Source organism: Myotis brandtii, unplaced genomic scaffold (assembly GCF_000412655.1).
Source record: "Myotis brandtii unplaced genomic scaffold, ASM41265v1 scaffold23, whole genome shotgun sequence".
Classification (NCBI taxonomy): domain Eukaryota; kingdom Metazoa; phylum Chordata; class Mammalia; order Chiroptera; family Vespertilionidae; genus Myotis; species Myotis brandtii.
Window position 1 is genome coordinate 2,982,599 of NW_005358649.1, and position 15,576 is coordinate 2,998,174.

Here is a 15,576-nt window from a genome sequence, read left to right on the forward strand (position 1 = left end):
GGCAGTACCGGCCGGCGAGGGCAGGAGCCTGCGCCAAGCAACGTGCCACCCCTGCTCCGCGCCAGGCCAAGGGTTGAGGCACAAACTTCCCGAGCCGAGTGAACAGGCTAAATCTCCAGCCCGGGCGCTGACCGCCACGTGTTGTGGCGGGAAGGGCTGCAGGCATGCTTTCCCGCCCTCCTGGCTACCTTGGGCTGGGTTGTCAGTGCCTGCTTCCTTGTTGAGTGTCACTTCTTTTTATTTTTTTTATTTTTTAAAAAATATATTTTATTGATTTTTTACAGAGAGGAAGGGAGAGGGATAGAGAGTTAGAAACATCGATGAGAGAGAAACATCGATCAGCTGCCTCCTGCACACCCCCCACCGGGGATGTGCCTGCAACCCAGGTGCATGCCCTTGACCGGAATCGAACCTGGGACCTTTCAGTCCGCAGGCCGACGCTCTATCCACTGAGCCAAACCGGTTTCGGCAGAGTGTCACTTCTTTAAAAACAAAACATATATATATATATTTGGTGACCCACTGAGACACATTGGCTGGGCTAAGAATGTGGGTTTTTGAACCAGAATTCTGCCACTTATTATCTGTGTGATCATGAACAAGTTACGTAAACTCTATGAGTCTTGATTTCCGCATTCATTTATGCATTCATTTATTCAAAGAATATTTATTGGGTAGCTAGGCACTGGGGATACAGAACTGAATTAAAAATACAAATTAACCTATTCTGATGGGCTTTCAGTCTAGCGGTGGGAAATCTTTAAACAAGATTTAAAAAGTAGAACATGTTAAACTGAGATGAGGGTCCCAGAGAAAAATAAAGCAAGGGAACAGGGACAGTGTTGGGAAGTTGCATTTGCCTGAAGACCTCAAGGAGGTGAGGGAGCAAGCCACCTGGATATCATCTATAAAAAGATTACTGTAAGTGCCTACTTTAGCAACTAAATAGATGATTCAAGGAAAGTACTTAGTAGAGGGTTAGGGCTCTATAAATATTAGCTGTTATTGTGTTCCTCCTTTCTGGTCAAATGATTACTGGTTTCACTCACCTCCAAATCGCCTTCCAGTTTTTACATTAGAATGATGCTTCAAATAAGCTCAAAGTTTTTGGTGGTTTCCCCCATGACTAGCCCATGATGATTTGGCCCCTGCTTACTCAGATGGGCTCAAACCCTGCCTGGATAGGCCCCAATCTCCTAGTACCAGCATTACTGACTTCACACACTGTACAGCATGCGCTCTCCCCTAGCTATGTGTCTACTGCTTCTGTCCAGAATGCTTTCTCCTCTTCCCCCAGGACACTCCTACCCAGCGGTTCTCAACCTGTGGGTCGCGACCCCTTTGGCGGTCGAACGACCCTTTCATAGGGGTCACCTAAGACTATCCTACATATCAGATATTTACATTACGATTCATAACAGTAGCAACATTACAGTTATGAAGAAGAAACAAAAATAATTTTATGGTTGGGTCACAACATGAGGAACTGTATTTAAAGGGCCAGAAGGTTGAGAACTACTGCTCCTACCCATTCCTCTAAATCTCATTCATGTGTGACCTCTTTGAAACCTTCACTGACTGCTCCCTTATAATTCAATTATATGTTTTAATAGCTTTGAGCTATAATTTATATCACATAGTTCGCCTATTTTAGGTGCACAATTTGACGGTTTTTAGTGTATTACAAAGTTGTGCAGCCATCACAATAATCTAACTTTAGAACATTTTTATTATCTCCAAAGGAAAGAGTCTTTGTTCTTGAAACTCATATGCCTGGAATGAAAGACAGATAATAGACAAATAATCGCTGATGTGATGGGTGTTTTCAAGACTTGCTTGGGGAAGGGTGCAATGGAAGGGTTCTAGGTCACTTGGAAGTTAAGTGTTCCATTGAAGATGAGTTTTTAAACTGAAATTGACTTTTTCATACCTTAAAATTTAATTATTTTTCACTCTTTGATGAGAAAATATCCCCACTGGTCTTTCAGCCGCATAAACCTACCATACTCTGGTCAGGCCTAGGACCTGGGGTGATCATTTGTATTTGGCAAGACAGAGGACGTGTGGTTGTCTAATTGGGTTTCGCAGGAAACAGATGCCAAAACAGACTTAGAATCATAAGAGATTTATTGACAATAGCATTTGTGAAATATAAAGGGAAGAGGAGTCAGCAGGGAAAGCCTTCAGACTACAGCGCAGGTCTGACATCTGTGAAAGGAAGGAAGGAGGACTGGGCAGGAAGAGCTTCAGACTGTGTAGCCAAGTTTTGGCCGGCCCAGTCGCGAGCTCCAGTACGCTGGGCAGAAACGGTAAGTCTTTGTACCACTGATGTGCTCAGTCAGGCACTGCAAGCTCCTACCCTGCATGCTTGCCCTCTTCTGTTAGGCACCATCTCCATAGCTCTCTATTGGGCTCTGGTAACCACTCTTTTGGTTTAGGGACAATCTGTTCTTTTTGCAGTAAGGATCACCTCAATGTGGCAGGGAGAGCTCAGGCAATGGGTAATTGGCCCATGAGCTCCGTACAGGTTCTACACGGCATCTTGGGAGCTTTGTTCACCTGGATGTGCTCAATGACCAGAGAATCTACATCTACACCCTTAAGTCCAGCATGAGTCTCTGCATTTTTAAGCATTGCAGCAAAAATTCAGCACTCTTTTTGGGCCACTGGCCCTGCGTCCAGCCCCTGTTTGGCCTGGGCACACCTATCAACTCCACCACTGTAATGACAGAATGGCACATGATGCTTCTGTAAAGTGACATCCTTTAGATAATTGGTGGCTTTTGGGATATGCATACCCTTGATGGCCTGGGTAGTTTCATGAGTGTTTGTAAAGTTACCTGGGTCAAGTGAATAGCGAACCATTTTCAGAGGTCGCCTCAGGCCACTCACAGGAAGAGTAGGACTATTTCTTCATCCCTCTTGTTTCTTTGTTTCAGTTTGGTCTCATTTTTCCTTATTGTAAATAGATGTTATTTACATGGCAGAAAATACTGTCACTTTAGGTTCTATCAGAACAATACCCAGGAAAGACTTAGACTAGGTTGCCTTGGTTGCTTGATCATTTCCAGGTCAACCTTTGTGGCCCACTTTAGTCACATGCTTTTCCCTATGGGTAGGGTGAGTCTATTACCAGAAGTTGTGGAGGAAGGGGTTTGGGGTAAATAAGAACATGAACCATCTGGTGGACAGGTTCTGGATGTAGAGGAAGAGCAGGAGGTGGTTGGATCAGAGGAGGTAAAAAATAAAGAGTAGCATGAACACAAGTGAATGAGCATAATAGATGGGTGGAGTGACTTGTATTTGAGGCAACGACCAAGAGCTATGGAGATGTATGGTGGGGTGGATATCTGAAATAACCTCAGCAGACACAGAGGGAGGAAGGGGTCTTAGTTTGAATTTGTTATGCTTTCAAGAGGGTCCTAAAATACGTCAGCATTTCCTGGGGGGTTGGCACATGCTGGACACAGCAGCTTATTTGGGGATGGCTTCAAAAGGCAGCTGGGCACTTCCAGCTGCCAGGAAGCACGCAGTACATCACTTTCACCTGAGGAGAATGAATCATTCTCTTTTTGCATCATTCTGTGCAAAATGCTTTCGTAAATGGCTTCTATAATTAGAAGGTCTTATGCCTCAGGGAATTTGTAACTGGTTGAACTGAGCTGATATCTTGTAGCCATCAAAAAATGATGTATGGCTCATTGCCTAGTAGAATCAAGGTCTTAGGGTGGTGGCCAAAGATTCTTTGGAGCTGTTTTCTTGATTGCATCAGCCCAAGACAAAGCTTACAGCACAAATGAAAAAGCTAACATGTAGACAATTCTTTGCAGTCCCCCAAGCACTGTTGATATATATTAGTAATTTTAACCTTATATTAACCTGGGACATAATGTTATCCCTATTTCAAATAAGGAAATAGAGGCTCTGTAAAATAACTTGTTTAGGATTTTACAACTATTGAATTTTAACTCCCAAGGTGAAGAATGTGAATTTAATCTTAGAAAGTTACGGTAAGAATTTATTAAAGAATAAAGATGGCATTTTTTTGGAGCTTAAATGGTACAAGTCAAAGTGAAATAATCATAGAGGAATATGTGAATATATTATTGACGACAATGACTAAATAATAGCAACTAGTATTTACTGGGTGCAAAGGGTTGTACTAAACACTATGAACACTTAATACTCATAACAACAAATTGAATTGCTATCATTTCTTTTCGACAGATGAGGAATATTATTACTAAACTGTTGCTATCACCACCACCATGACAAATGGAAACAGGAATAGACCATATATACAGAATTTAATTACTAGTAGTTTATTTTAATTGGGGAAATGAGCACTAGCTCAGGGAAGGAAAGAGAATGGGATAAGTCCCTGAGACTAAGACAAATGATAGCCTTTGTCCCTGTGAAGCAAGCCACTCACATTTCCTAGGCAATTTATCAGTCCTTCTGAGCATCACTCATACCCACCAGCATTTTCTTTGGTCGTCAAATTGAATCCACATCCTCAAACTGTAGTGTAAATATTGCTCTACTAAATGGAGTGGGGATTAAAAGAAATAGGAGTAATTCAGGACCAATGCAGCTTCGGGCATGGGATAATGGTGATGCTATTTATCCAAATGGTGAGTTGCGAAGGGCGGTAATTAGGAATATAAAATTGTGGAATAAGAAAAGAGTTGGTTTTAGATGTATTGAGTTTCTTCACATTGATGTCTGGACTTTGGGAGACAGCCAAATGAAGAATTCCTGCAGATAGCAAGAGATTTAGGCCTGGGGTTTTGGTGAATGGTTCCAGCTCAAGCACACATCTGGAAATTATTCAGCATGGTGGTAATGGTTAACACCACTAACATGGTTAGATCTTTGAGGTGGTGAATAACAAGAAAGGAGATCAATGTATCCAGTCTTGGGGGTTCCCATGGCAAAGGGAATAAAGGGGACCAAGAACTTATGTATATTGCATTTAATAGCAATGATTTTCAGTGTTTTTTTCAAACAATAATTTCCATGAAGTCTCCATATAATCTGAATGATGAGACTTTTATGCTCACAATATTCTTTCACTCTATAATCCTAATAACTGATTTATTTTAGGTTTAAATGCTATTGCATGAAATGTGATGGTCCAAAGGATAGTTATTCCTTTGAAGTTGAAATTCATTAAAAACATACTAAATGAGACAAGTAATAAAATGGGAAAGAAAAAGAATAATTATATTCAAGAACTGAATTCCAAGAAAAAATGTTGCAAGACTAGCTTCTAGGAAGCCAAGCAAAAAGTGAACATGGTGAATTAACTAGATATTGTCCCACGTAGGGATTTTGAAACAGGGTAATTATCACTCTCGCATGGATCTTCCCTAACCTGGAGGTTCTGATGAATGAGTCTTGTGTGGGGTCTGGTAAGTAGTGTGTGTTTTGAAAGTTCTTCAAGTGATTCTGAGAATTAGTCGAATTTGACAAGCACTAGTCTAACAAAGGAAACATACTGACCATAAAAAAATATTTTGTTTTTTATTGATTTTGAGAGAGGAAGGGAGAGGAACTGAACCACTATTCAGTTCACAGGACAGAAACAGTTTTATTCTAGCCCTTAAATCTGAGATTTCGTGCCATGGACACTGAACATCAATAATAAGACAGAGCTGTCCTCAATATCATTAAGAAAAAACAGGGAGAGGTTTTTATGTAGGTACCTCATTCTAACCTTGGATAAAGAAAAAACCAACACAATACTTATTATAATTGATGTAGGTAAAGAACCGATGGAAAAATGACATTCCTTGGCCCTCTTCAGACATTCTGGTTCAGTAAATCTGGGTAGGCACCAGAAATTTGCATTTGTAATAAGTGCCATAAAAGTGGTCCAAGACCACATTTTTGCTCTGAGAGAATGCATGGTTGACAATATTTCTCAGTTTCAGGTTTAGAAATAAAATCTTGAGATATCCCACTTGTGATAGGCATTTTTTGCAATTTTTTAAAAAAATGAAGCAGGAGAAGGAAGCATGATCAATCTACTTCCACAAAGTAGGCTGGGAGAACTTCTGTGGTGTAAGACAGAGAACTTCTTCTAGTGAAAACTTTTCTTCAATCCTTGGAAAAATCTAAAACGTAGGTTGCATCACATGCCAAGAGAATAGATGTTAGTCTCACCTTAAGAGGAAAAAGTTGATACTCAGTGGATTCAAATCTTAAAGAATCATAGGAAAAAAAATGGGAAAACTAATTGACTAGTAGTCTTCTCGTAGGGATTCTTTTTTTAAAAAATATATTTTATTGATTTTTCACAGAGAAGAAGAGAGAGGGATAGAGAATTAGAAACATCAATGAGAGAGAAATATCGATCAGCTGCCTCCTGCACACCTCCTACTGGGGATGTGCCCGCAACCAAGGTACATGCCCTTGGCCGGAATCGAACCTGGGACCTTTCAGTCCGCAGGCCGACGCTCTATCCACTGATGAGCCAAACTCAGGGCGGGATTCTTTTTTTAAAAATAATTTTGTTTTTATTGATTTTGAGAGAGGAAGGGAGATAGATAGGAACATCAATGAGAGAGACAGAAGATGAAGATATGCAGAGAAGACAAAGTGATGACACGAATGTAGATACTGTTGAGTAAACAGAAAATGGGTAAGCAGAAGGTATGAGTAATCCAAACCTACTCCGTGTATTGAATGGGAGACAAAGGCCGGGGTGACAGAAACAAAAAGGAATGAAATCACCATAATGGTTGGGGACAAACTCTTGCTGTTGAGGAGGCAACAAAATGATTCCTAAATTGTGTGTGTACTCCAGTCTGTGTGAAGCATGGCTGGGTGTCACATTGGTTCCTGTGAGCTTTGTGTGTTCCCATGAGATTCTTCTTATTCCTAAAACCTCAGCCCACAACTATATAGTCTAACCCAGGGGTGGGCAAACTTTTTGACTCGAGGGCCACAATGGGTTCTTAAACTGGACCGGAGGGCCGGAACAAAAGCATGGATGGAGTGTTTGTGTGAACTAATATAAATTCAAAGTAAACATCATTACATAAAAGGGTACGGTCTTTTTTTTTTTTTAGTTTTATTTATTTCAAACGGGCCGGATCCGGCCCGCGGGCCGTAGTTTGCCCACAGCTGGTCTAACCACATAAATTAGTTTCCCAACCACGTGATGTTCTGCCATATCTGTTTATGTGCATATGCTATTCCAAGTGAACAATTCTCACCTCCCAAATACCCCTAACTTCTGGCTGTCACCTGCTCATCGTTTAAGACTGAGCTCAGGCTTCTTGCATCTTTCTACAACCCAACCAGGTTAGACTCTTCCTTTACTCCAAACATGGCACTGCATATTGTATGTGTGTCCCCACAACCAGAATATGAGTTTCTTTAGAGAGCAGAGATGCTGTTTTGTTCCTTTTTTTATCTCCAGTGCCTGATCCAGTCCCCAGCACAAAGTGGATACTTAACGAATGCCATTGTTTTTGTTCAAGTTCCGTTGCTTTGACATTTTCAATAACCAATACGTTTGATAGCCTTTCATTATCACCCCTCTCCCAATAGGTCTACTTGCAGCTTAAAGTGTACCATGGTACTTCAGACAGTGATATGGAATCATGGCTTTGTGCATGAGATTTCCTCAGTTCTGAATGCCCTTCTCATCCCTGTTCCCTAACTCCCTCCAAGAATGGAAGCAGGAAGACCAAAGTTAAGGGCTGCTGCAGTAGTGCAGGAGAGAGATGATGATGGCTTGGACTAAGGAGTGCTGGTGGAGTAAGAGGGAGTGAGCAATTCTAGAGGTGGAATAGTCAGTACTTGGTAAAGAATTGGGAATGAGATGAGGGAGGGGGCATAACAATGACAATTAGGTTTTCTGATTTGATCAGAAAGAATGGAGAAGCAAGTTACTAGTAAGAGGTAACTAAACATTCAGATTTCTATATAATCAGATGTCTTGTCTAGATTTTGCTATGTGCAATACTTAGGGAATGGGAATTCTGATTTTTTTCTTTTTTGGTGCTGGTGTTGGGGAGGATATTTATAGTTATTTTTTAATTTTCCATTTTATTTTATTTTTTTTAATATATATTTTATTGATTTTTTACAGAGAGGAAGGGAGAGGGATAGAGAGTTAGAAACATCGATCAGCTGCCTCCGGCCTGGTTAGTACTTGGATGGGAGAAACATCGATGAGAGAGAAACATCGATCAGCTGCCTCCTGCACACCCCCTACCGGGGATGTGCCTGCAACCAAGGTACATGCCCTTGATGGGAATCGAACCTGGAACCCTTCAGTCCCCAGGCTGATGCTCTATCCAGTGAGCCAAACCGGCTAGGGCAATTTTCCATTTTAACCATTTCAAGTATACCATTCAGTGGCATTAAGTACATTCAATTGTTTGTGTACAATCATGACCACCATCTATCTCTAGAATTTTTTTCATCCTCCCAAACTGAAATTCCTTACCTACTAAACAATAATTCCCCACTTCTCCCTTCCCCCAATCCCTGGCATCTACCATTTTACTGTCTCTATGAATTTGACTACTCTGGGTACCTTATACATGTGGAATCATATATTTGTCCTTTTGTGATCGGCTCATAGCACTTAGTGCAGTGGTTCTCAACCTTCTGGCCCTTTAAATAGTTCCTCATGTTGTGACCCAACCATAAAATTGTTTTCGTTGCTACTTCATAACTGTAATGTTGCTGTTATGAATCGTAATGTAAATATCTGATATGCAGGATGGTCTTAGGCGACCCCTGTGAAAGGGTCGTTAGACCGCCAAAGGGGTCGGGACCCACAGGTTGAGAACCGCTGACTTAGTGTAATGTCTCAAGTTTCATCCATGTTGTAGCATATGTCAGAATTTCCTTCCTTTTTAAGGCTCAATACTATTCCAGTGTATGTATACACAACATTTTTATTTATTCACTCATCTTTCAATGGACACTTGGGTTGCTTCCACTATTTGGCTATTATTTTATTTTTATTTTTTAAAAATATATTTTATTGATTTTTTTACAGAGAGGAAGGGAGAGGGATAGAGAGTTAGAAACATCGATGAGCGAGAAACATCGATCAGCTGCCTCCTGCACACTCCCTACTGGGTATGTGCCCACAACCAAGGTACATGCCCTTGACGGGAATCGAACCTGGGACCCTTGAGTCTGCAGGCTAATGCTCTATCCACTGAGCCAAACCTGTTAGGGCTATTTGGCTATTATTAATGATGCTGCCAGGAACCTGGGTGTACAAATATCTGCTCCAGTCCCTGTTTTCAATTCTTTTGGGTATATACCCAGAAATGGAATTGCTGGATCATATGGCAGTTCTATGTTTAAGTTTTTGAGGAACCACTATATTGTTTCCATGGACGCCACACCATTTTACATCCCCACCAGAAATGCACAAGAGTTCCAATTTCTCCATATCCTTCCTAACACCTATTTTCTTTTCTTTTCTTTCTTTTTTTTTTAAATAATAGCCATCCTAATGGGCATGAAGTGGCACCTCATTGTGGTTTTAATTTGCATTTCCCTAATCATTAGTAATGCTGAGCAACTTTGCATGTGTTTATTGGCCATTTGTATACCTTCTTTGGAGAAGTTTCTATTCAAGTCCTTTGCCCAATTTTGAATTGGGTAGCTTGTTTTTTGTTGTTGAGTTCACAATTACTTTGTAATATGGAAAGGTTTCAGAAACACAACAGGTCTCTAGGGCAGTGATGGCGAACCTATGACACGCGTGTCAAAGGTGACACGCGAACTTATTTTTTTGGTTGATTTTTCTTTGTTAAATGGCATTTAAATATGTAAAATAAATATCAAAAAAGTAAGTCTTTGTTTTACTATGGTTGCAAATATCAAAAAATTTCTATATGTGACACAGAACCAGAGTTAAGTTAGGGTTTTTCAAAATGCTGACACGCCGAGCTCAAAAGGTTCGCCATCACTGCTCTAGGGCATGAGAGTAGGTGTTCAGAATAGTATGAAAATGCTAGGGTCTTGGGGAAAAGGGCAGAAAGAGGGAGTTAAAAAATATTAAAAGTCTTATCTTAGGAAAGAGTACAGAAAATACATTCTCAGGATTTTGAGCTCATTTTAGTAATGTGGTTTGATAACCTTGTGGGTTAAATAAGCATTGGTGGCCACACTGAGAACCTAACCACTACTTAAGAACATTACTTATATAAAAATGCACTGTCTTATAATCCTCTAATTAAAAGAATTGGTATAAGTGGAATACTACGCTGCTATAAAAAGGAACAGACACCAGGGGGGTGAGGTGATGAGTGGGAGGTGGGGGGGAGGCAAGGGGGTATAAGGATACACATGTAATACCTTAATCAATAAAAGAATTGGTATATAATTCATATACTGTATATGTTTATGACTATTTCTATACTAAAACCTAAACGAGGAAAGTAAGTTGGTTATACTCATGGATTACAAAAATAATTATTATATAATGGTTTTAGCTGGGAATATAATATTTTTTAATTACCCAAAGTTGATATACATAAATCACTTGTGGAATCTATAATAATAAAAGCATAATATGCTAATTAGACTGGACAGCCGGACGACCTTCCAGACGAAGCCGGGGCTGTGAGGGCCAAGCAAGCTGCTGTGGCTGCGAGGGCCGAGCCGCTTGCACAGCTTTCGTGCATTGGGCCTCTAGTATCATTATAAGAAAGTAAACATGATAAAGGGCTACAGAATACATAATCATGATATAATCGATAGAAACATGAAAACAAACCTATCATCTGAAGATATAGACAAGGGTTGCAGAAAAGGAAGGGTTACATAGAAATTACTAAGGCAGCTAGAGAACACAGTACCACTGGCCACTGGTAATAGGTAACCAATCTCTAAGAATAATATCCAGTTTAAATTATATAAGTTTTATTATTTTTAAAGTAATCATTTTACTTAATCAATTGTAAGTGGATAACTCTTGGTTCCTGAATATTTGGTAAAATGTTACATGATCTAGGTTAGATAAATATTTTATATCATAGATGTAAAGTATAATTTATATATTTGAAAACGACATTATTTTAAAGTATATCCAGAGTTATTTTAAATGTTATATACTCTATAATCTCCATAAATAATTAATAGTTAAGAAAACATACCATTCTCTAAAAACAAAACAACAGAACTTTCACTAATATGAAACTAAAGATGAGCTTTCCATTTCTTGTCAGGATCCATGTTGCTAACTGTGGAAAGAAAGAGTAAAATTTTAACAGTGGATAAGCAAATTCACTGGATTTTTAATTATTTTCTGGCTAAAAAAAGCATTCATTCCTAAAATAATTTTGTTGCTCAATATAAAGTTGGTATTTTTTTTTGGTATATTTAAGAACAATGATGAAGCTTCTACACAAAATTCAATCTTTGAACCAGTTGATTTTAAGGATTAAACTTTTATAAAGATTCTTAATTTGACAAATTAACCTAACACTAATAAACAATTGTAGAATTACTGCTTTAATATCTTTTTTTTTTTAAATATATTTTTTATTGATTTTTTTACAGAGAGGAAGGGAGAGGGATAGAGAGTTAGAAACATCGATGAGAGAGAAACATTGACCAGCCGCCTCCTGCACACCTCCTACTGGGGATGTGCCCACAACCAAGGTACATGCCCTTGACCGGAATCGAACCTGGGACCTTTCAGTCCTCAGGCCGACGCTCTATCCACTGAGCCAAACCGGTTTGGCCTGCTTTAATATCTTTGAGTTAACTACCTTTAGGACTGCTAAAACCTTCAGCTGTTCCCAAATCTTCTACATGTAAAATTCTTCATAGATCTTGTGGTCTAGGAGAAGAGAAGCTATTTTCCACTACATGCCTTTGACTGTCATTCTGGTGGGTGAGGTCTGGAACCTCTAAGCAAGATTCTAATTCCTGTGCGAGTGTTTGGTTCCCACGTGTGGCCACTGGCCTTTCATTATTGACCCTTTCTAGTGCCTGTCTCTTTAACTTATAGTGATATTCAAGGGAGGACTCTAATGGGTGTTATTTTTCCTGAAAGGAACTAGTTCATTTGTAAAAAAAAAAAAAAATTTAAATGCTGGCAGTAAAAGAAAATTCAGAAGTATACTTACATATCATTCCATCTTTTTCTAATTTTTTCAAATGAAGCAAGAGATTACGTTCAGCCACGATATGTAAATTCTCAGGAGTATTCTTAAAAAAGAGAAAGAAAACAGTTTTTTTTAAAAAAAGGGACAGAGTTAATCCTTTTGAAACTTAAAGAAATGCAACAAAAGGAGAAAATTTTAACTTAAATTCATTTAAAAATTTTCATTTTATTGTTGACACTATTACAAATGTCTCCTGTTAAATTCATTTTTATATAGTAATAGCCAAAACTATTTCAGCTTGTACATGTCTTGCTTCAGGCACTGTATTCTTATTTATATTTCTATAGATCAGAGGTTCTCAACCTGTGGGTCGCGACCCCTTTGGGGGGTCAAACGACCCTTTCACAGGGGTCGCCAAAGACCATCGGAAAACACATATATAATTACACATTGTTTTTGTGATTAATCACTATGCTTTAATTATGTTCAATTTGTAACAATGAAAATACATCCTGCATATCAGGTATTTATATTACGATTCATAACAGTAGCAAAATTACAGTTATGAAGTAGTAACGAAAATAATTTTATGGCTGGGGGTCACCACAACATGAGGAACTGTATTAAAGGGTCGCGGCATTAGGAAGGTTGAGAACCACTGCTATAGATAGAAGAGACTGTAAGTTCCATATGGTTTTGTTTACTACTGAACACCAGAGCTTAGCATAATGGCACACAGTAGGAGCTAAATATTTTACGAATGAATAAATGTAAAAATTATTCTAGATAGCTTTGATGATGCTATATACATTGGCCCTATGGTTTATTTATTAGGTTATATGATGATAACTTTTCACATTTAGTTTTCATCCTGGATACTTTTTTTGGACTTCTCTTAAACATTGATGTTTACAGTGCATTATATCATTGACTCTCTTCTCTCTTTTTGTTAATACTCACCTGAGGATATTTTCTCCATTGATATTAGAGAGTGGGAAGGAGGGAGGGAGGGGTAGAGAGAGAGAAACATCAATGTGAAAGAGACACATTACTTGGTTGCCTCCCGCATGCGTCCCAACCAGGGCTGGAGATTGAACCTGCAACCAGTTCCATGCCCATGTCCAGGAATCAAACACAAGACCCTTCAGTGCAGGGGCTGATGCTCTAACCATGGAGCCACAGTGGCCAGGGCTCTTTTCTTTTTTACTAACCCAACATGCTACAGCACTATCACGCATTGATTCCCAAATATAAACCTCTAACCCTAAACTCCCCTTTAAGCTCCAGTACCATATCCTATCTCCACCAGTGTGATCTTCTAGAATGCATTATGTGACTCCCTTGCCCAAGATCTTTGAGTGATTGGTCATTCCCAGGTTTTTGGCTAAAGCTCAAATTTGTTAGCATGGCAATCAAGGCTTCTCATGACCTGATTATGCTTGTCTTTACCCGAGTCATTTCCTGGGCCTCCCTTCCTGACCATCTATGCATTCATATGTGGTTTCTTCATGGGATTTCAAACACACACAATGCTCTTTTATTACTCCGTGTTTAAACACATCTTTCCTTGTTTAGATCCAATTAAATGATTTAAGTTTCTGAAGCTTTTCCAGAAAAGCCTCATTACCTTACACCTTCATCGGCAGAATTTATCCCTCTTTCCTTGTGCCCTGACATATTGTACATAGGCCTTGGAGGAAGCCTGTTGTGATAGAAACAAGATTTGAAGATCTGACATCTGACACTTGAGTATGTGACATCTGCTAGTTTTGTGCCCTTGAAAAAGTTACTTAGCTTACACTTTCTGAGTCAGTTTAAAAAATATTTTTATTGATTTGAGAAGAGGAAGAGAGAAACATCAATGATGAGAGAGAATCATTGATCAACTGCCTCCTGCATACCTTCCACTGGGGATAGAGCTCGAAACCTTGGCATGTGCCCTGACTGGGAGTCGAACCGTGACCTCCTGGTTCATAGGTTGACTCTCAACCACTAAGCAACACTGGTCAGACCTGTGTTGGTTTTTTATTCTATTAAACTGGAATAATTGTATCTTTATGCAGTAAAAATTTGAGGTATTTGAATTAGGTGCCTCAAATCACATTTGTTAAGGTAAAGCATTTAAATAGTGTCTACCACATAAAAATGTGCTAAAAAATGGGAGCTATTATGATAGTATTACAAGTATGTGTTTTTTCAAATATATATATATATATATATTTTTTTTTATATATTTTATTGATTTTTTACGGAGAGGAAGGGAGAGAGATAGAGAGTTAGAAACATCGACGAGAGAGAAACATTGATCAGCTGCCTCCTGCACATCTCCTACTGGGGATGTGCCCGCAACCCAGGTACATGCCCTTGACCGGAATCGAACCTGGGACCTTTCAGTCCACAGGCCGACGCTCTATCCACTGAGCCAAACCGGTTTCTGCTCAAATATATTTTAATGATATATTTTATTGATTTCAGAGAGGAAAGGAGAGGAAGAGAGATAGAACCATCAATGATGAAAGAGAATCATTGATCAGCTGCCTCCTGCAAGCCGCACACCAGGGATTTAGCCCACAGCCCGGGCGTATGCCCTGACTGGGAATCAAACCATGACCTCTTGGTTCATAGGTCGACGCTCAACCACTGAGCCAAGCCGGCTGGTGTTTTTTATTTTTTTTATTTTTTAAATGTGTACTTTTCCTTTCCATCAACACAACTTTGTGTTGAACATGAATTGAGTCCTTTGAGGGCAGGAATCTGTAGCCATCTTTATATCTCTGTTTTAGTCCGTGTATGGCACATGAAAGGCAGTCAATAAGTGTTTGCTGAATGAATAAATCCTTTGCAATACTTAATGCCATTCTATATGCAACAGATATTTCACACATAAACACAGTGAATACACAACTGAATAAAATTCTGAATGCTAAACCAGTATTTAGGCATGGACAGATACTTGATGATGACTCATCTGTGAGAGTTATCAGAGTTCTGTCTGTACTTACAATAGAAAAAAACCCCAAAAGCCCTAGCTGGTTTGGTTCAGTGGATAGAGCATCGGCCTGCAGACTGAAGGTCCAAGGTTCGATTCTGATCAAGGGCACATGCTCGGGTTGTGGGCTCGATCCCCAGTAGAGGGCATGCAGCCGATCAATGATTCTCTCTCATCACTGATGTTTCTCTCTCCTTTCCTGTCTGAAATCAATAAAAAAATATGTATATATGAAAAAAGAAAAAAAAAACTAATGTACTAATGAATAGTCTCAAGTGACTCTAGTCTAGTATTATGAGGGAATGAACTCTTTCACAGAATTTAAATATTTACATTATCCTTTTGCCAATGGCAGTCTTTTATCCTTAGCCATTTTAACCCTTAGTCTGTTTTTTTTCTTTCTTTTCCTTCCTTCCTTCCTTCCTTCCTTCCTTCCTTCCTTCCTTCCTTCCTTCCTTCCTTCCTTCCTTCCTTCCTTCCTCCCTCCCT

At 39.3% G+C, this 15,576-nt stretch overlaps 1 protein-coding gene across 2 annotated transcripts in view; it reads right to left on the reverse strand.

The window, feature by feature from the left end:
• Positions 1-10,708: 10,708 nt before the first annotated feature.
• The window catches only part of LACTB2 (lactamase, beta 2), a 33,036-nt gene continuing 28,168 nt past the window's right edge, over positions 10,709-15,576 (reverse strand). Inside the window, exons 6-8 of one of the 2 annotated variants that reach the window (XR_001362159.1) lie at positions 13,059-13,071; positions 12,120-12,201; positions 11,211-11,228 (exon numbers count right to left, since the gene is read on the reverse strand). Coding sequence is in view for 1 of the 2 variants with exons in the window: in XM_005866359.2 (XP_005866421.1) it covers positions 11,185-11,228; positions 12,120-12,201 (126 nt within the window). In the remaining variant the exon portion in view is untranslated. Of the gene's footprint in view, positions 11,229-12,119; positions 12,202-13,058; positions 13,072-15,576 lie in introns of both variants that reach the window. The other variant, XM_005866359.2, reaches the window with a different exon arrangement.